Source organism: Engystomops pustulosus, chromosome 4 (genome assembly GCF_040894005.1).
Source record: "Engystomops pustulosus chromosome 4, aEngPut4.maternal, whole genome shotgun sequence".
Taxonomy (NCBI): domain Eukaryota; kingdom Metazoa; phylum Chordata; class Amphibia; order Anura; family Leptodactylidae; genus Engystomops; species Engystomops pustulosus.
In genome coordinates this window covers 176,622,097-176,643,581 of record NC_092414.1, presented here as the reverse complement: position 1 = coordinate 176,643,581, position 21,485 = coordinate 176,622,097, and the positions used below count along the sequence as shown (strand labels likewise).

Genomic DNA, 21,485 nt, shown 5'->3' with positions numbered 1-21,485 from the left:
TAATATTAAAATATTCAAGATACTTTTGGCACATTTTTAAGTTTGGAACCATGTGATTACGTGGCACTTTCTTGTTACCCCTAGTTACAGACAGACCTCTTGTCCACTGTGAGCCCTGGTGACCTCTCTGGATGCTTTGTCCCCAGCTGCAATGATCAGTTGTAAGGTGTTTGTAATGAAGCCTTATTGATAATCCTTGTTACCATTACAGCAAAAAATTTTGAAAATCCAATTGTCACTGGGGCAAATTTTTTTTTTTGGTGCTACAATTATAAAATATACCAGTTACAACTTACATACAAATTCAAGTTAAGTACAAACCTAAAGAACCTATACCGGGGATTGCCTGTTATTGGTATTTTCTCTTTGGAAAGACAAAAAAAGGAAAAAAATCTTTTTTTTCTAATGTAATAATATTTTGTATCTAGACCCCCTAGTAGTGTACGAGGTGAAGTTGCTGGCCTTCAATCAGCACGGAGATGGAAATTCTACTGTTCGTTTTGTGTCGCTGAAAGAAGCGTCTGCACGTGCTGGTAAGTAGCTCCACATGTAGCACACGGTATTGTATATCAATGACCATGCATCGTACCGTGACCAATACAAGGCTTCATTCTCCTCTCCTGGGGACATTAGGATCTAGTGTATTGTAAATGTAGAGGGAGTATCTGAGGTCCCGGTCTATGGATTGGTGAGACCACTTCTTTATCCACACCGGTGCAGACGTGGGACATGTACCTCCTTACTTCTACATTTAAGATATATCCGCTGTACTTATATTCCTCATAAAATATGGTAACATTACATAAAACGGCCACAAAAACATAAGCCCCCCTCAGATCCCACTCGAGTATAAGCCCAAACTCGGCTTATACTTGAGTAAAAAAAAATATAGGTGTTACCAGGTTTTTGTGGTAAAATTAGGGGCCTCGGCTTATACTCGAGTATATACAGTATATAATCTTGTATTTCTGTACACAGTGCTAAATCCATCCTGCAATTGTGTAGGTGATGAACAAAGGGCAAAGTCATCGACCACTGGCATAATCATTGGAATACATATTGGCGTGACCTGTATCATCTTCTGTGTGCTGTTCCTTATGTTTGGATATCGTGGCAGGTAAGTACAGTATGTTTTTTAATGTAGAACTTACAATGTGTGTTTCAAGGAAGTTTGTTTTATTGTGAAAAAAAGACATTGGATTGCAATGCAACATTACCCATAGGATTTTGTGAGTTGGTGACGTTCACAGTGTTCAGTATTTGGTGGTGTTGTTAAATTTGTCATTTGTCTTGTCAAGGAAGAGAAGATAAGTACAAAAGGTGACAAGTTGCATTTAAAGGGGTTTGCCCATGAAAGAAAGTTCTCAAATTTTAATTATTTTTAACCCCTTACCTTACAATTTTACTCAGTTTTATTGCTGTATTTGCTCCTATCGCTCAGTGATGGTCAGTGTAAGATTCAGCAGTGTGGGCAGGCACTAGTTGAGCAGATACTTTATGATTCCTCTGTGCTATGAGATGCTGTGTGCTGACAATGTGTTTAGCTTATCATGGTACAGGGTTTATCTAGCATCTAAAACATAAAAAAGAGAGATGGGAGAGATTAGAGTCATGAGATGGATATATGATACAATGAAACACTCAGCTCTGCTATGTCACCTATAAAACATACAGTCAGGACTGCTATGCCTCCCCTCCCATGAATCTTGTCTATAGTTTGTAGAGCAGGTCTCTGCACACTAAGGTGCACTCTGTCTCCTGAACCCTTCAACTGCAGTACAAGAGAAACTATTCCTGAGAGAGGACTCTGCCAACCAAAAGCCAGGAGTATATGGTCGGATCCAGGGACACCCAAAATGTAAACACTAGGACTGATAGAGACAGGTTGAAATTATATCCTTAAAAAACTGTATTTTTGTGAATCTGTTATTTTGTTATCCAGAATATATTTAAGAATTTTGTCTTCATGGGAATACTCCTTTAATGTCCACACTTGATTTTCACTGAAAAGAGGTAATTTGTATAGAATTAATAACTTAAAAACATACCTAAACTTTCAGCAAAATTGCATAAATGAAAAGTCCAGATGATAATAAACTTAGTATTTTTTAATATTAAAGATGTGTCAACAATACAAATTCTTTGTCTCTGCCTCAACTTCTCTTAGACTGATGAAGTGCAAGGCATCACAGGACCAGATATCAGCTCCACAAGTTGCTGGTGGTGTTAATGGCAGAATTTCACATCGAAGTGTTCAAAATGGTGCTACACTGATGGATACTGGTGTGTTAGAACTGAAAGGGAAAGTCAGCGATCTCAATGAGATGGAGCATCTATTCCCTCACACGCCACGTCATCGAACAGAGGTGAGACACATTTATGTAGTCATATAAGAACAGGCCAAGTCTGAAGCCCTGCACATCTTAAAACCTGTTAAAGTTCTCCAGGAGCTAGTGGTCACATGACCACTTCAACAGCAGGACCAAGGACTTCCAGTGATGTTGCATGTCCTGCTGGATTTCAGTGGATGGAGGGAGTCATGGAGTCATTACTGTATGTAATAAACACGCCCCTCCAATTAGGAGGAGCGTGCAGATGTCCTTGGCAACCCCCAAGTGTCTAAAAACATTGTTAGACAAACTGATAAATTTACCCCAATGTATAATGAAAAAACTTACCTATTATAGCAAGGTCAGCAAAAATCTTATTGTGTTGGTTCCCTACTGTTCCCATTGGGCATGTTATATTTGGGAAATAAGTCACTACCAGAGACCAGAAACTTCTCTACATGTTTGTAATAAATTAATATGGACTAATAAGGATCATATATAAATACATGTATGTACAGTGGGTACGGAAAGTATTCAAACCATCCCTGACTGGCCCGGCCAGAGCCCTGACCTAAACCCAATTGAGCATCTCTGGAGAGACATGAAAATGGCTTCCACCAACGTTCACCATCCAACCTGAGGGAACTGGAGAGAATCTGCAAGGAAGAGGCAGAGGATCCCCAAATCCAGGTGTGAAGGACTTGTTGCATCTTCCCAACAAGACTCCCGGTTGTACTAGCTCCAAAGCAGCTTCTACTCAACACTGAGCAAAGGGGTTGAATACTTATGGCCATGTGATATTTCAGTTTTTCTTGTGTAATAAATTAGCAAAAATTTCAGTTTTTTTTTTAATTCTGTCAAGATGGGGAGCAAAGTGTACATAAATGAGTGAAAAAGATCAATTTTGATCTTACTAATTGACTGCAATGAAACAAAGAGTGCAAAATTGAAAGGGGTCTGAATACTTTCCGTACCCACCGTATGTCTCCGTAGAGCTACCTATCCTTGCTCAGGTATGATATAGGATACATATTATTCTCCTACAGCCCCATCAGTAATATTAGAACCGTTCTAACCAGTATTTTCATTTTCTCCCTTATTTTTAGGCCATTCCTTCCCATTCCCTGGATGTAACATTGGTGTCCGCCATCATTCCTGATGAAATTAGTTTTGCTGAAGAAGACCCTCCTGGAACTCAGGCAATAAACCATCCACCCTCAGCCAAGGACTGAGCCCCCAACGTCCTCTAAGACTGAACTTACCCTGAATCCTTGCTGCTCCTTTCAGCTGTGTTTGTTTGGAGCTTTCTATACATCTCAGGTCTCCATTTTCCAAATCCTGTGATTCTCCTGTTCCCTTTTGATAGAGTTTTGTACTTTTTTATTATTATGTGAGAACATTGGCACTTATAGACTGTTACTCTCCAGAGACTATGGGCAGCCATCTTTTTTCACTCACAACACATGGAAGTTGCCCGCTTTGAAGCCCTCTGGATGGCAGGCAGATTTTATTGGGAAATGTACTCAATTTGCATCACTACCCACTGACATTTGTAACCCTTCTTATTCCAGATGATTGTTTAGTTTCTCGGGATATCCCAGGGAAGCCTGCTGCTTATGTAGCCTGGTCTGAATTTAATATTTTTCAATTAGTGTTTTTTTTTTGTTTGTCTGTTGATGAGTCTGATACAAACTCTATTGAAGAGTCTGTACAGAGGTCAATCTCCAAACCTACCTCAACCGGGATGAATGTTTTCAAGTACGATCTGTGATATTTGATTTGCTCATGCAAGACGAGTGCGGACACATGCTCCCCCTACAAATTACAATGTAGGGGCTTAAATTGTGCATTTTAGTGACAATATTACAGAAATCTGATGACAGGAGCCATTTAATGAGGAATATGTGGCATGTGGACATAAGCACCATATAGGTTTACAGTAGTGACTACATGTCACTAATATGGGGAATAAAAGCACATGCAAGTGAATAATGAACTAACACTAAGGCACATATATAGTAAAAATGGGTACATTGGGTACTAAGGGATGATGAACTCAAGCTATAAGAGGGTCACAATATAGTGTATTATGTGGTTACCTTATATTTCAATATAGGTTTCACATCACAACGTAATAGCCTATATGGAAATGGGTAGGGAACCAAAAAACCTTAAGCCGGCTACTGAAAATTCATTAAAATCCTTTATTCTAGAACTCTTGCCTATGACATGAAACAGGACCAAATAGTCACCCCCTTTATGATTTTTTCCCCCTAATCGAACACGTCACCATCGAACATGTCACCGTATCACCATTAGCCAAAAAATGCTGATCCACAATGAAAAGTCTGATCCATAGCAAGTTACAGAACAGGCGGAGATGAGCAGATTGGTAAATAGAATTATGGGGAAAAACTCTGTATTATTTATCATCAATCATCAATATAATTATATACTAAGAATTAGAGATGAGTGAATCTATTCATTGGTTCATAGATTCTATACGAAGCGGCCATTTAGCAGACACCAAAGCGAATCTGAATCTTTTCTGCTTTGCGTCGGACGAATTTTCTAAAATGGCGTCTGGCTTCTCCTGTCATTCATCACAGAGCTTAGCGAGAGGAGGAGGACAAAGGAAAATGAAACATTTGTAAAAGAAATGTAACAATACGAATTGGGAGGTTTTCATGAAAAATCTGTTTTAGAGGACTAGAGGAGGTTATATACCAATTTGCAGGACAGTTGGTCCGAAAAAAGTCAAACCGAATCTTTCAAAAATTTCAGTAACGCTTCAGCAAAGCAAATCTTTGATAATTTGCTCACCTCGACTAAAAATCAACCATCGATACAGGGGTTTCTGTCAGTGATTGACTGTTGTATTTGTATTCACAGAGGGTTGGAAAATCACAGATGCGACCATCTTAATGACCACATTATGGTATTGTACTTTTGCCCCATTTTCCTTTTGGCTAAGTACCTATGACAAGCCAACTAACATCTACTACCCACTCACTTAAAAGTAAGTCCATTCTTGAGGTAAAACATGAAGTGGGTCATATTCATTACCAATTTCAATAGTAAAGTAACAAGCCACAAATATTCCTCTTTATCTGGCTCCTCGTAACTGATGTTGTTCTGAGGTAAATTTCCCTTTATTTTATTTTCTAGTCCAGCGTGATGCACTTCCAAACTTTGTACACAAACTTCTACCTCATTTTTTATACTTTTTATTTGCCTTTGTAGAATTTGAAATGTGTGTTTTTTTTTCTTCTGGTTTTGTTCTGAAAGTATGTGTAAAGCTTTCTGGAAGAAAATCATTGTGAGTGTGACTGTGACTTAGATTACTTGCTCTTCTTTGTCTTTGGCACTGGGCTAAAAGAGAAGTATTACTGATATGAAAAAAATATAGATCTACGAAAAAGGGATTATTGGACGTATGAGTAGACCACTATTGTCTAATGGTGGACTCAGACTTAATACATGGAGTTAACCTACATGTGAGTCATGTGCCATATACGCCTCATGTGCATCACTGTATATGAGGTGTATATGACACACTGGGGCACATTTACTTAACCGGTCCAGTCGCGATCCCGCGGCGCGTTGTCCTACGAGTATTCGGGTCTGCCGGGATTCACTAAGGTCCGTGCACCCGATATCCAGCAGGTGTCGCTGCTGCGCCAAGGTCCGCCGGAGTTCACCTTCTTCGTCCCGGTGCATGTAAGTGCTGATCTTGCGACACAAATTCTTTTTTAAATTCAGCGGTTTTTCCAAATCGGGTTGTCCAACGGCCACGCCCCCCGATTTCTGTCACGTGAAAGCCGGCGCCGATGCGACACAATCCGATCGCATGTGCCAAAATCCTGGGGCAATTCGGTGCACATCGGAAATATTCGGGAAACCCAATGAAAGTGCGGCGTTCGGACCCTTAGTAAATGAGCCCCAATGTGTCCTAGATTTCCACTTTTACTGGAAGGTTATATTATCAGTAGGATAGAAAGGGTCTCCAGGTTTAGGGTCCCTAAATAATTAGAATGTCCTTGTGCTCTAATGTATTAAGACGCCAAATCTGTTTATCTTGGACCCATCCATTAAGTTGACAGCTTTAAAGCTACTATAGAAGACTCCCACACCCACCACTGGTGGCTTCCAATCTATGAAAACAGTGGATGAAAAAGACTTTTTGTTTTTGGTAGGGAACTTACAAACATTTGAACATATACTTTTGTCCCTCTATAGAGCATCTTGAGTATTATAATGGTGGCTTGCAAATCAGAGGGCACCACAGGGGTATCCTATTTACGTGAAGAGCTTTAGGTCTTTTCTGCTCTTACTGCACAACATAATAGGGAGCATATCACACATGCACTGGTATACGCACAAGGTTCTAGAACCTTTAAAGGTTCTAGCATCTCCATTAAAGACCCATATTTACGGACAATGTCAGATACCAATGGTGGTAATGGCTAGCTTATGTCACATTAGGCCAAATTAGTAGTCTGCAGGGATCTGTATTGTATGATTCAAACAAAACATATAGAAATCGTGGTGTTTTGCCACGTTTACCTATTAGCTCAGCTCATTAGACTTATCAAAATACAAATTTGTCACAAATAGCACAAGTGGAACAAAGGTTATTTCAAATTTTGCGGACTAGACATCAGACTCTTTGGCAAGAGTTAAGGTGCCTTTATGCTTCCATTTTTTTATAGATCCATATAGTGCATAAAGGCACCTCCATCACAACCACTTCCCATGCTCCACCGGAGGTTTTTGCCACATCTTAGAGAAGTGCAGATCACAATTTTATGACAATTTTGAACATCAAGCAGGGAAAATGACTTGATGGCACTTAACAGCAGAAATGAGCATGGTAGTTTCCTCAAAGGACGCAGAATGAAAGAATGTACATGTTCCTTTGAGAACATGAGGTATGATGCTATCTACTATTAAAGTGGAAGGGAAATTGTTAGACCCCCTGGACATAAAGAGGACAATTATAGTTACTCCATTGTTAAGTCTGTTTGATCCAAAAAATCTAAAGTTATAACAAAAAAATGCCTTTTTAATAGAAATTACCAGGTAATGAGATTACCCCTTGTTTATAATATTTCGCCTTTAGGTTCCTTAGTGCAAAGACAAAAAAAGAGCAATTTTTTTCAGATCTGTCTATTTTACTATGACAGGGGACAACACTGACTATCCCATGATTATATATATACATATATAGATGTAAACTGGATATGTTTTCCTCGGGAAAATCTTTTGTTTCCAATCTACGGTGCTGATTCTCATTATGTAGCGAAACGGGTTAAAAGGAACTGATCGATAAGATGAGAAAGATTAACCATGTGATGATACGTAATTATGGAGATTGAAGGGTTATTGTTATCTTGCTTTGACCGTGCTGTGATCACTAAGGTGAACAATGCCTGTTCCAGCTGTTTTGTGGAGGTTTGTGCATGGGATATTCTCAGTCTGTGGTTTGCATGTAATTACCCAGAATGCGTTGCCACGGTTTATTGTTTATGTGACATGACTGCAGTTGTGTGAGTCTTTACTTCTAAAGTTGGTTCTCTTTCTACTATTCCCAGTAAGATGTAGGCAATGTAAATATATACAAAGAGTAGATGTCTGCTTTTACATAGAAACAACCTCTAAACTTCTAGAGGCAAAGGGGGTCATTTATCATGGCCTTTTTAATGGAAAACTGGCGGTGTTTTTGTTTTTTTTCTTTCTGCGTCTGAATTTATGAAGTGTCGTTGCCACAATATTGGTGTTTTCCGACACTCTCGATGCACTGTTTATGAATCCAGCAGTCTTGTGGCACCTCTGTTTTTCTGGCATGTCTTTTGTGACGCAAACAGAAAGCAGCTGAAAGCTGGTCTAGGGACTTCTAAACCTTCTAGTCCTTGCGCCAATTCATTAATCCCTTGCGCCACAATCTTACATCCCACTGAAAAATATAGCACGATTCCAGCGCCACCCTGAGCCATAAATACTAAATGCCCCTAGAGAGCTAAGTGTAATCTTTTAATTTCTCTGAGCTGTCTTGGGCTCTCAGAGTAAAACTGATGTAATTCGTTTCAGCCCATGAAAGACAAAAACATTAGGTATATGTCTGTACATCTCAAAAAAAAGATCACCGCCTACCTGAACTGGAACAACACCTATAGTACACAGAATCATTTATATTAGACCTACAGTACACAAAAATGGCCACTAAAAGTATCATATCTGCAAGTCTTTATGTCCACACAGCCACCAGAATGCCATCCGGTTTAGCCTATGAAACAACAATAAGCCCCTGATATCACACAAAGACACCAATTTCAACACCAAAACTTTTCCTGATTATAAAAAACTTCACATCACTAAATAGTACAAGCTAAATTAAGTTGCTTTGTAATATATCTTATCCATCCTCCTCCTGCTTATCTACTGTCAGTTCATAGATAAGTTTCAGAGTCACTGGAGGAATTGGTTCCAGGGGATTAAGGGGAAATATGAATAGAGGATAACTTCAGAGTGACAAAAACACACACATGGGTTGCTGATAAAGACTTGAGTAAGTTTTCTATCTTACCTAAGTGCTAAATTCACAGACTCACTGTTCTTTATTGCTGTTCCATGTTGCTACTGATTCTCAAGTTGTGCTACGGAAATAGAGATGAGCAGATTCTCCTCTTCTCTGTGCTGTCTCTTGCTACCTCCTCCCTTTCCACTCTTCAAAGACTTATGTGGACAGCAACCAGTGGGGTAACTTGAAGCTGGACGGCCTGGCCCCAGTGCAAAGTCTGCGCCAGGCCTCCCACTATAATGTTTTGTTTATAGTACTAGTTTTCTCATATGGGAAAGTGACACCTTTTGGGCCCCTTAGCCTATTGGGCCTATTTGCAACCACACCCATTGCACCCCCTAAAGTAACATGCCTAACAGCAACTCAAACTGATCTCTCAGTGTATAAATTTTAGTTAAAGGACATGCACCACCAGGATGAAAGACTGTATGCAAATGATTCTAAGGGGCTCCAGGCTCCATTAACACCTATGGAGCCTGGAGCTCCACAGGCTTATTTGCATACAGTCCTACATCCTGGTGGTAGATGCCCTTTAAGGATCCGTGCAGGAGGCGGAAGCCAGTCTTTTTCTGGAATAAGAAATATTACAAGGACTCTTCTCTTGGCTTGAACTATAGATTTACATTTTTTTTAATAGACTTATGTTGTTAACTACAAATAACTACATACTTGTAGGATCAAGACAATATGCTTTTTTAGTTGCTCTTTGCAATTAAAATATATCATGTCTAATGCTGGTCACTCAATATATAGAATATAGATGGAAAACATGAAACAAAAAGTTATTTTGTAAATAAGATACAGGCCTTAATATGTAAACTTTTTGGATTGAGACCCAAGTCCCTTAGACTGAAATATGGAAATTCCCTTACTTTCCTTACTAGAGCCATTACTTACCTATATACTATTATGTTAGCTTAGTAGTTTTATGAAATGATCTGTACATGAGGGGGGGTTAGATGGACCATGGATGATGGTAATTTTTCCCTGATGGCTTTCTTGACTGCTGGGAACACGGCACCAATGTCATTGAGCGTTGGGCATCATTGATGGCAGAAGTCTCGCACTGTTCTCTGCATTACTGGATGGCAGTGTAACCAGTGCACAAAATGTGTATTCATCTCGGGAATACAATATGCTTGAGTAAGGATATTTTAATCCTCGCTGTACCTTTTAAGTGTTTTTCCCAGCAGAGAAGTTCAATATAAAATAGAGCCAGGAACTTTCCAAGAAAACCTGAGCATTGATGTAATATTACACTCCACGACCTGAAAGTCACACCAGCTCTTTCCTGAAATTTTATTTTAGCACGGCTGTAGGGAATAGTCTTGGTTTTAACCTCCTTGCCCTATGGCATCAGTGGCTACAGTGATCTGTTATATATGCAAATACTTACCTTGTGGCTTATGGCAAACAACAAAAAAAATGATCCCAAATGTCAATGTGTATATATAGCGTAGGAGGCGCCACTAACTGGCGGAGAGAATTAGTGTTTAGAACTTGTATAGGTAAAGTTTATCTTGAGCTGCGGACAATCATGTGGATACATGTACAGCATTGCCTCATTGCTCCATACATGGCTGTAGTTTGGCAATGGTGAGCTACTTATTCTTCATAGCTAGGCCTCTTATATTAGATACTCTTATTTGTTTCCCCGTTGTTAGAAATGTTAGTTTAAAAGATATTAATCTCCAATTTGCAACTTCCTGTGTCTTAACTGGGGATTCAATTACATAGTAATTCCAGAATATATGTGGTTATAATTCATTATATTACAGGGAGTCCCATGGCTCCTGTATCACCCTATGCATAGTGTATTGTACTGTATAAAATATCCAGGAATACCATTTTTATCTTTCATTACAAATTGCTTGAAAACAGGAAAGGAGAATCTGGAAAGAAAGTAACTTACTTGTGGGGTTGATAATGTAGCTTTGATAATGGGCTTTTCCCAAGCTGTTAAGTTATTTCCTATCCACAGGTGATGAATGAGGGTCCAACTTTTAGGACCCCCACTATAACAAGAATGAGCCTGCCTGCGATCCAGAAAATGGGGGTCCTGTTCTTACTAATGGGTGGAGTGCCCGGATGAACTGTTAATGTGAATAAGAGTGCCTCATATAGCCAATCACTGTGCTTGGCAATTTCCAACACTCCCATAGACTTGAATAGAGCAGAAGGACACATGTTTGTCCTCATAACCCAGCAATTAGTGAGAAAGACACCTCCATTCCCTGGGTCATGTGGGGTCACAATCTTGTGATCAGTTGGTCACCTAGAAGTTGGACTCTCACTGATCACCTTGGTATCTCATATCCTGTAGACCGCATAACGTAAAGGAGTTGGCCACTCTTTTACATAAGTTGCCCATATGACTTTGCAGCCTTGTGGATAATTCCAGAATATTCATCAACTAATTCAGCAGTCCTGCTACTCTTTTTGTACTGTGTGCAGAACCTTCATGCTTCTTTCCTTACATCTCTGAGCTCAGCTGAATAGGAGGAGATGTAGCAGGAGAGTTATGACTCATCCTACTCCCTCCTCTCTTTCTGTCAACCTAGAGCATTGAGTGAGAAGGCAGCTGTGTATATATGCAAAGGGCAGTGTGATAAAAACAGGGAAAGGCTGAAGCTTTTGAAGGAGGCAAAGACACAGGTACATATGCATGCAGAGACCTGTCTAATGGAAGATATTTACTGAAATGTGTCCAACCCCTTTAAAAACTTTGGACAAACCAAAGAAGAGGCAATGGATAGAGGACCCTATGTACCATACCTACTATTACAACCTTTACTTTTCTGGAGAATAATGGTTGGAACCCCTGTTCCGTGGTCAAGTCCATTCCCTTTGACCACAGTAATTGGTCTTTCTCTATTTGTATTTATGCAAGTTCCTATAGAAATAATTGGAAAAAGACATCATACTGTTAGTCCAGAGAGAAACGTTTACCTCTATAAACTGAAAATTCGTATGTATCAACTAATATTTCCTATACAACAACCCTGGGAGCATCTGTATGGTACAGTAGGGCTAAAAGGATCCTCATATTTAGCTTAGGCTAGATTCCCATTACATTTGGGAACTATGTTTGTCGGAATTATCTTTTCAATTAAAAATTGGATTTCTATGCTTTTATCTGAATATTACACGATATGCAAGGGTTATGGCTCATGGTGCTATTACTTTCAGATGTGTCGGGTGATGATATGCTACTTACAACAACTCGGTGCAATAGGGACCTGATTGTTATATGACAATGGACAAACGGGAGTAAACCCTTCAAGGCAAGAATATAATACTGAGATATACATGTTTTTTATCTAGAGATGTTCCTTCTACATCAGCACTTGGCAGCTTTTAAGAATCCTTCCTATTTCTCTTTCAATGGAGCCAGCTACGGATATGTATATAAAATTTTTAAAAGAGGGCATATCTGGGCGACATGTGCCCAATGTAAATATGAACTTCACAGAAATGGCAAACAATAAAAAAAATCTTGATGTTCCAAGGTGTCTAATTTACATATTCTTTATTTCAATGAAGGTGGGATTTTTACCTTTTTTCCCAAGTGATGTGTGATTCCCAATTCCTTACGTAAATTATTTCTATAATTTTAAAGTGGTTTCCATACTAGTATGTCCTAAATATTCGATTGGTGGAGGTATAACCCCCTAACAACCAGACCAAGCTACTGCATATCAGCTCCCTTTTATTTGAAGTTGTGGTGACTACATTTGGCCACTACAAAAAGAAGGGAGCTATATACTTCCTGCTCTTTTAATTGATTAACAGCTGCACGCAGATGATCTATGGAGGGACTGGTTACCAGACCGCTGAGGGTGCATTTACACGTTGCAGTTAAAACTGCATCGCTGTAATCTCTGAGGTGGTTTTAGGTGCAGTTTTGTCAACTGAACAGGTGAAAGACATGAACTGAACGAGTGAATTTGATTTTGAAGGGGAAACCTGCTCCACAAATGTCATTCACTCGTTCAGTTCATGTCTTTCACCTGTTCAATTGACAAAACTGCATCTAAGACCTCCTCAAAGATGATTGCGATGCAGTTTTAACTGCAACGTGTGAATGCACCCTGAATGCGAGGTGGTGAGTGTACACCCTGTGACATCACTGGGTCCTCCCTCCTTGGTCGGATTACACTGCATCCGCTCCCCATAGCTGTCCATTGCCTCCACTGAGCTCCGTCTGCCACTATTTGTCAATGTATACGCTGAGCGTATTTGTCTTATATGTCTGATGCTCTCCCGACGAATACGCTTAGTGTATACAAAAAACGTGATGTGAACCCAGGCTAATCTACACAACAAACTGTTATTGTGAACCAGTAACTAATACCAGGCTACACGCACCAGCTGAATCAGAAATTGCAACAAATAGGGGCAGCTTGAAAGCAATAAAACATGACTTTTACTCAATGGGGCTCATTTACCAAGGGTCGGGCTGCTCACTTTCGTCGGACTTTGCACCTTTTTGGGGGATTGCACGGCTTGGACAGGTATTTAGCAAATGTCTGCTCTGGGAATTTGGTGCACGTGATCGGATTGTGGTGCAGCTGCGCTGACTTCCATGCAACAGAAATCAGGGGGTGGGCCGACTGATACGGACTGAGCGGTGGATTTAAACTTTCTCAATATGCATCAAAATAGTGAATAAAATTAGGAAAACATCCAATTAAAAATCTCCTGCAAAGTCAGAGAAGCATCAAGTTTAGAGACAAATCAAGTTTAGAAGCTGCAGAGGGAGATCAAGTTTAGATGCAGCTATCTTCAGTTGTATAGGGCCTATCAACATGCCCTTAGTGACATATTCAGAAACTTTTGGTTCTGTCATATCATACAAAACTGGAAATACGACCTGCAGTCTGTTGTTCTTTTGTTATGTAGGTTACAGCCTAATGTGACCTGAAACACGAGATTGTTATCTTTAATATGACACCATAACCATGGTTCTAGGTAATTATAATAGTAATCTTTATTTATATAGTGCCATCATATTCTGTGGCGCTTTACAAATCACAGAAATATAAAATTAGATTACAGAGTACTAACAGTCATATGGAACAATAGGAGTGAGGGCCCTGCTCACAAGAGCTTACAGTCCATGAGTCCAGCCATTCTTTATAAGGGAACAGAATAAAATAATTTAATCATTAAAAATTCTGCTCCTTGAACCAGCCATTGCATCGAATGGGACTGAGCCGTAACAAGTAGAAGTGAGTCTACTCTAAAATCGATCACCTATTATATAAGGATTATAAGGATAGGTTATCAATTTTCTATGTCCTTTATGTCCTAGAATACTTCTTTAACTAAGGCAATATTACTGTATGGGGCACTATTTAGGCATAATTACCCTGTGGTGCCCTGCTTCTGCGGTGTCACTATCCAATTACATTGGAGAAATAGTAATGCAACATAGACAGTGACACTACAGAAGCAGGGCACCACATGCCTAAATAGTGCTCCATACAGTATATACTCAAGTTTAAGCCAACCCAAATATAGGGAGAGGCTAGCTAATTTTACCACAAAAAAAACTTAGAAAACATATTAACTTGAGTATAAGCCTAGGGTGGGAAATGCATTGGTAACCGCTCCCCCCCCCCCCCATATGGAGTGCCTACTAGTCTCCTCTCACTAATGAAGTGGCCAGCAGCTTCTCCCCATAAGAAATGTCTCCCCTCTCTTATGAAATGCCCAGCAGCCTCCCCTCACTAATGAAATGCCCAGCTGCAGCCTCCCACAGTAATAAAATGCCCAGCAGCCTCCCCTCACTAATGAAATGCCCAGCTGCAGCCTCCCACAGTAATAAAATGCCCAGCAGCCTCCCACATGGTGCCCCTTGTTATACAATATTTGGAGCATTATAATGAAACTCAATACCAATACAATATTTTTGAGCAAAGAAAAAAAGCATTATCTTAATTTTAAATGTTTATGGTGCAGTCACATGGGGCATTTACATTTTGTTTAGAAACGCAATGCATACGCCTGGATGCGTTTTCGTGAGGAGAGCTTTGGTTTATGACTTATATGCATTGTAAAGGTCCTCCTGGTAATGTTGATATAAAATATCTGACGCTGTCTTATACCTTTGTATTCATTTAATTTAATTGTATTAATTATATGCTTTAAAAAAGGATAATGTAGGGATATATAGAGAGAAAATACATCACTGTATACCAGTGCACTAAAGGGATATTCCCATGAAGACAAGATTCTTAACTATACTTAGGATAACAAAATAACATATTCTCTCATTCACTGTTATTAACCCCTTAACGACTTTTACTTTTACTATTTTTCAGACTCCGGGCCTAGGGTACTTTAACCCTGGGTTGTCTGATCGATCCTACCATATACTGCCATACTGCAATATGGCAGTATATGGGGATTTTACTCCTCATTCATTACAATGTGCTGACAGCACATTGTAATGAATGGGTTAAAACGAGACAGCTTCGGGCCTTCGTGAGACCCAAAGCTGTCATGGCAACGGATCACCGTTCTCCGTGACGTCATCGGGGAGCGAAGATCCGTGGCTTCTTTTTGAAGCCTCCGGCAGCATTGCCGGCGGCGATCGCCGTGAAAGCACCCGCGATCGGTGCTAGCACCGATCGCTGGTGTTACCGGTAAGCCTTTGCTGCAATATGCAGCAAAGACTTACCGGCTATGGAGAGGGCTTGGCCCGCGAGCCCTCTCCATTCACCAAGACCCGGCGCGCGTCGGGAAGGGGTTAACAAAAATAAAGCATTACACAGATATAATTTCAACCTGTCTCTACAATTTTGGTTGCCCCTGGATACGACCAAAAATCTTCTATGGTTGGATTCTTCTCATGAGTAGCTTTTTGTCTACACGATGCAGTGCTCTCTCTGCCCCCCTGCATTACAGGACCAGCTCAGACACAGGCACTTCGTACCAGCAAGCAGCAGTGTGCAGAGACTTACTCTACAAGCTACAGACAAGATAAGGTTTTTATCCAGGAGGGAAGAAAAGTGTGTGTTAGCAGATCTGAGAGTATTATTGTGTTCTATATGTATCTAATGGATTTCATTATCTCTCATCTCTGATCTGTTTTATCTTCTTTTTTTTCTACCTGCAGATACCAGTTAGTGTTCAGAAAGTAAATAAAAATGTAGATAAACCTGAACCCTGGTAATCTAAGCACATTGTCTAAGCACACAGCATCTCACAGCACAGAGGAATCATGAAGTGTCTGCTGATAGAGTCTCCATCTACACTCCAGAATATTACACTGACCATCACTGAGTGATAGTAGCTAAAAAAAAAACAATAAAACTGAGTAAAATTGTAAAGTAATGGGATCAAAAATGATCCCTAGGGTATTAAAATTTGAGAACCTTCTATTGTGGGCAAATCCCTTTAAGCTTGTGTCATAGTGTAACCCTATGAAAGCTAGTATAGCTCTTAGTTAGATAAAAAAAACTTCCACTGAGTGGAGATTGTAGGTTAAAATCCTGTCTGACACAAAAAATCATTTATTGAATTGTTTTTATGCAGCCAAGGAACTAGCAACCTATAATAATGCACCTCTCAAAGTATTTATGTACTTGTATTGTTAAACCTGTGTCTAACTGTGGCGAAACACTATGTACAAAATAATTCCCCCCCCCCCCCCCATGGGATCAATAAAGTTGTATTAAATAATTTAAAGACCCGGGGAAGCCCTCAGAGAGGTAAAACCACTGTATATGGGCAGGTGATGGGATTTTCTGGATGACATAGGTTTCTGCTCTGCAGACAGCCTGACACATCTATTGAAATGATTCCCTCTCTCTCCTCTGTCTGACTTTACCTCATTGAGGATTCCCCTACTTTCAACTCGAAAGTATCTGATATATACAGAGGTATAACATGCATCGTGCAACCTTAGTAAAAGCCAAGTGGGGCTTTTCAGCACCAAAACAGTGCTGAAAAACTTGGCTTATACTCGGGTATAAACAGTACTTTATTGGGGGCATGTGCAGTAAAGTAATGGGGCACAGCAGAGATATTAGCAGCAGCGCAAAGAGTGGATATAGAGGAGAGGGATAGGTGGTACTCCTAGGAACGGGCAGAGGTTTTTCGACAGAAAACTCTACAAGAAGTCATGACTAGAATAAGTTATCATGATGCTCTGTAATGGATAGAGAGGAAAAGGAAAAAAAATTACAGCTAAAGAGAAGAGGTCACTGGTGAGTGAAAACAAATTTTCCAATAGAATTGTTTCCGGAAAGTTTAATTGTTGAAAATTTGACACAGTAATGAACAATGTTTTGGAATATCGGGGTCACACGTGTAGGTCCACTAAGATGGTAAAATGCCAAAATAAGTATGTTTACCCAAGTCAGTCCTGTAGTTTGAGTCTTATATCTGTGGCTTCGGAAGTGCCACAAGCATCACATTGGGAGTTGGAGACAAGACATGCGGGTGAGCTTTCCCAAATCAGTCCTAGTTATGCTCAGTCAGGATTCTTTAGGACTTTTCTCAGCTTTGCGATTATTAGGATACATTCACACAAACTTATGGGGGACGTATGTGCGGCCCCATACACTTCTATGGCCTCACGGTGACATATGGGAGGGGTACGGTGTAGCTCACATGCTGCACCGTACCGTTCCGAAGCCCGTAGAAGAATAGGACATGTCCTATCTTTCTACATGATACGACACCGTGCGCTGTATCTTCCTATGGAGAGGGGCGGGGGTGAGCTGCGCTCATCCCCTGCTGCTCCCTGCAGCGCTGATCGTGTGAATGTAGCCTTAGATGGGTAACGTTCTCAGCCTGTATGTACAGAGCACATGTATTATGTACATAAATCCCTATGGATGTATCTGTAACCACTGGATATGTAAATGCTAGAAAGACCACAAATCGAACAGCATTCTCTCAAATTTTTAAAAATAAAACAGCAGGTAGGAAGCTTGTTATCCCTTTATGTAGTTTACAGAAATTCAACAAAATGAAGGTTTGATTTGGAATTCACTAATATTTAGCATTACTACATCTATTTAGCTGCAAAAATGTAACCACATTAACTGAATAAAAGTAGAAAATGCATCTATGAATATATTGTACAGTGTTTTCCGAGTAAGAGGACATCCCATATTTGGATGCAACACAGACAAGTCACGTGTTGTTTTTTTAAATACAAAGCCCAACCCCTGGGACTACACAGAGGATTCTGGCAGGGTGCAAGGTAAGTTATAACACACAATCATATTGTAATGCAAATGTTTAGAGAAAGCAGAATGTGTGTATAAATATAAATGTTTGGATTATGTAACCTAAAATGGTCTCGGTGTCAAATGAAAGAAGCATACATAATCTGCTCAGGCTCCACTGTCTTCAGGATTTGTCTCTTGGGGACGTTGACATTACTGATTGGCGGAAGATGGTCTTGTGACCCAGGTATCTCAAGCTAAGATGGCAGTGTAATAGACAGGGAGCACACGCTTTTAACTTTCTACTGATGTGTAACTTATTTCACTTCATAGACTTTTATCCTTACAGATCTACATTATAAAGTGAAATATGATTGAGTTCTATAGGGAGTTAAGCCATTAGAAGCTTTAGCTTCTTCTCGTTATTTGTCTTCTTTCTGAAAATAGATTCCATGTGGGGGGGGAGTTACCATACGTTGGAGCGTTGTGCTCTAGAGTATGATATAAACCCACCCTCCCGCCTCTACACGCCAAATATACCAGGAGGCTCCGGCCTCTATATCTGGCAGGCATCTATCCTGTCGAAAAAATGTTATGCCAACTCCTGCCATAAACTGTACCTGAATGGCTAGTGCGCAGATGCGGGTGATGCCCCACTCCATCACCAGCACGCCCACCTTTAAACCCCGTCATGCCCATTTGATGTGGAGGTGGCATAAGGGTGAAAATAATCAAACAGTGAGACCAGAAGACTCAGCCATGGATGTTTCTAGTAAAGATGGTCTGAACACTAAGAAAATTTGTCTACAAATTTTCTATTTCTCAAATTATAAAAAGCTCCTTGATCTGCCATTTTGCTAAACTGTCAATCCATTATTTCCTATACATGGATATGGATTATTCTTATTCAACAAAAATGATCAATATGAACATATGTTTGCAAACAATCGTTAGCAAGTATTTGTCCTATGAACACAACCTAAAGTTTGTATGACCTTTCCACGTGGGAAATATTCACTGACTGGATATTTGGACACCTTTCTAAACACCATGTACAACTACTCAGTGGTACAGATACAAGGGGCTTTTATATGTATATTAGCAAATCAGATCACGGAGAAAAGATAAAGAGGGTCATAAAATAAAACCAACACCTCTTAAGTGATCACAAAGAAATAAGAGCCGCAATGTTTTTATGTCTGGTTTTATGGAGGTCTCATAAAAAAGGAGAATTTATGAAGGGTGAAAGAAGGGGACGTTCTCCACAGTAGCTCTTGTGTGGGAAGCGACATGTCTTTGTTTCATCTCTGTGTGGAGCAATGTTTGCCGATTAATGGATGGGCACTCGTAGGCAGAGCCAAGTCAATGACTTGTAATATGTGCTAAGTCTTCTCAGTAAATGGACTATAAAATCATTGTAATAAAATAGTGTTAATACGCAAAGTAACAATTCTGATGCAGAAAACATCTCTTAATAATATATTCAATTTACATGTGGAAGATTTTGCTGCAAAAATGTCAGCAACTGAAAATTAATTATTTTCATTTACTTGCAGATGTTTTGGAGGCTGAAAAGTTGAAAGAAAAGTTAAGCAAATTTGGTAAATGCCTGATAATAATAATAATAATGATAATAATAATTCTTTATTGATATAGCGCACACAGATTATGCAGTGCTGCACAGAGCATGTCAAATTGGTCCCTGTCCCCATGGGGCTCACAATCTAAACAACCTAACAGTATGTTTTGGAGTGTGGGAGGAAACCGGAGTGCCCGGAGGAAACCAATGCAAACACGGAGAGAACATACAAACTCTTTGCAGATGTTGACCTGGGTGGGATTTGAACCCAGGACCCCAGTGCTGCAAGGCAGAAGTGCTACTCACTCAGCCACCGTGCCGCCCTATAATACAATTTCTTTATTCATATAGCACACACAGATTATGCCGCGCTGCACGGAGCTTGCCAAATCAGTCCCTGTCCCCATTTGGCTCACAATCTAATCAACCTTCTGGTATGTATTGGAGTGTGGGAGGAAACCGGAGGACCCAAAGGAAACCCACGCAAACATGTAGAGAACATACATCTCCTCTGAATCGTGTATAGCGATGTCCCTGTCCCTGTATTCCAACTTAATGATAAAGGGGATAACAACAGCAAATATGTCAACCCCTAAGTTTTTTTGGGCCTAGATGTCCAAACTATTTTTTCATACCCTTATCTCTCCAAAGAAATACTTTTAACTTTTGTAATCATCATAGTTTTATAAATGGCACCATTTTGGTAGTAAGTAGATTTTATTAATGAACTTTCATGAACCCTTAATTAAGGGGAAAGTGGGAAAAATTGCATTGTATAAATAACATGATAACTTTACTCTATAGGATATTTTTGGAATTACCAGTTTTGTAAAAAGAAAAAAGGCAGTTATGTGCAAGATAGGTTATTTTGGTTTGTTCTTAAGTTGGATGTATATGCAACACCCTCGCCGATGCAAGGCAGAGCTGTGTTTGTGAATACGTCCCACCATGTAGCTTGCAGCCTGTGTAAAGTCTAGTCAGTCCCACAGCGTGTCACTACATCACACTACATAGTCCTTATAGGGCACAGGGGAACATTGCAGTGGTAGATCCTGCCTGGTAAGGCAGGAGTTAAGTGTTTTGTGTGATGTCATATGTGTCAGCCAATCACATGTGTTACACCTTATGCCTGTGAGCTGAGAGGTAATTGGAGGAGCAGCCACCACCTGACCAGTGGGAGTAATAAAATCCCTGGCCAGGAATGTTCTAGAAAAGACTCTTAGAGGAGTTCCAGTCAGACCAGAGAGTCTGAACAAGTTAGACAGAGAGAGAGAGGAAAGGGGTATCATCCTACCTTCAAGGGTGATACCTGAAGCAATCCAGGACAAGCTGAAGCATCCTTCCAGGACACAGCTACCTCCCAGCCTGCCATTGCATCCAGGCTGGTGATCTACATCCTGTGGCTCCCTCCAAATACCTCTCCAGTACTCCACCATCTTGTTAAAGGCACGTTGCTGATGTTCCTGTTGGTTCCAATAAAGAACTGTAAGTGTTTCTGTTCAACCTCTGCCTCCGTCTGGTCCCTGCTACTCCGGCTGTCACCATCACGGGCACCCTGTCCACCACACAGAGACTCATACTCTAGACACCAAAGGGTTGCCCCAGGGAGATCCGCTATAGCAGCCTCTCCCTCATCATTTCTTGCCAACACCACCCTGCTGGAGACCTGCCAGGCTGTAGGACAGCCCTCCGGTTCCCCATACCAAGCACCGTGACACAAGCGTGCTTAGGCCGCAACCGCCAGCCACTCAGGTACTGCGGGCCCCGGCTGACTCCAAGCCCCGAGAAAAGGCTAGGCCCCGGTGGGGGAT

The 21,485-nt window shown here is 40.4% G+C and overlaps 1 protein-coding gene across 2 annotated transcripts in view; it reads left to right on the top strand.

The window, feature by feature from the left end:
• The window catches only part of IGDCC3 (immunoglobulin superfamily DCC subclass member 3), a 111,300-nt gene extending 98,890 nt beyond the window's left edge, over window positions 1–12,410 (top strand). Inside the window, exons 11-14 of one of the 2 annotated variants that reach the window (XM_072148664.1) lie at window positions 429–533; window positions 1,006–1,117; window positions 2,168–2,366; window positions 3,437–12,410. In XM_072148664.1, coding sequence (XP_072004765.1) covers window positions 429–533; window positions 1,006–1,117; window positions 2,168–2,366; window positions 3,437–3,562 — 542 coding nt within the window. In that variant the 3' untranslated portion in view covers window positions 3,563–12,410. Of the gene's footprint in view, window positions 1–428; window positions 534–978; window positions 1,118–2,167; window positions 2,367–3,436 lie in introns of both variants that reach the window. The other variant, XM_072148663.1, reaches the window with a different exon arrangement.
• The last annotated feature ends 9,075 nt before the right edge of the window (window positions 12,411–21,485 follow it).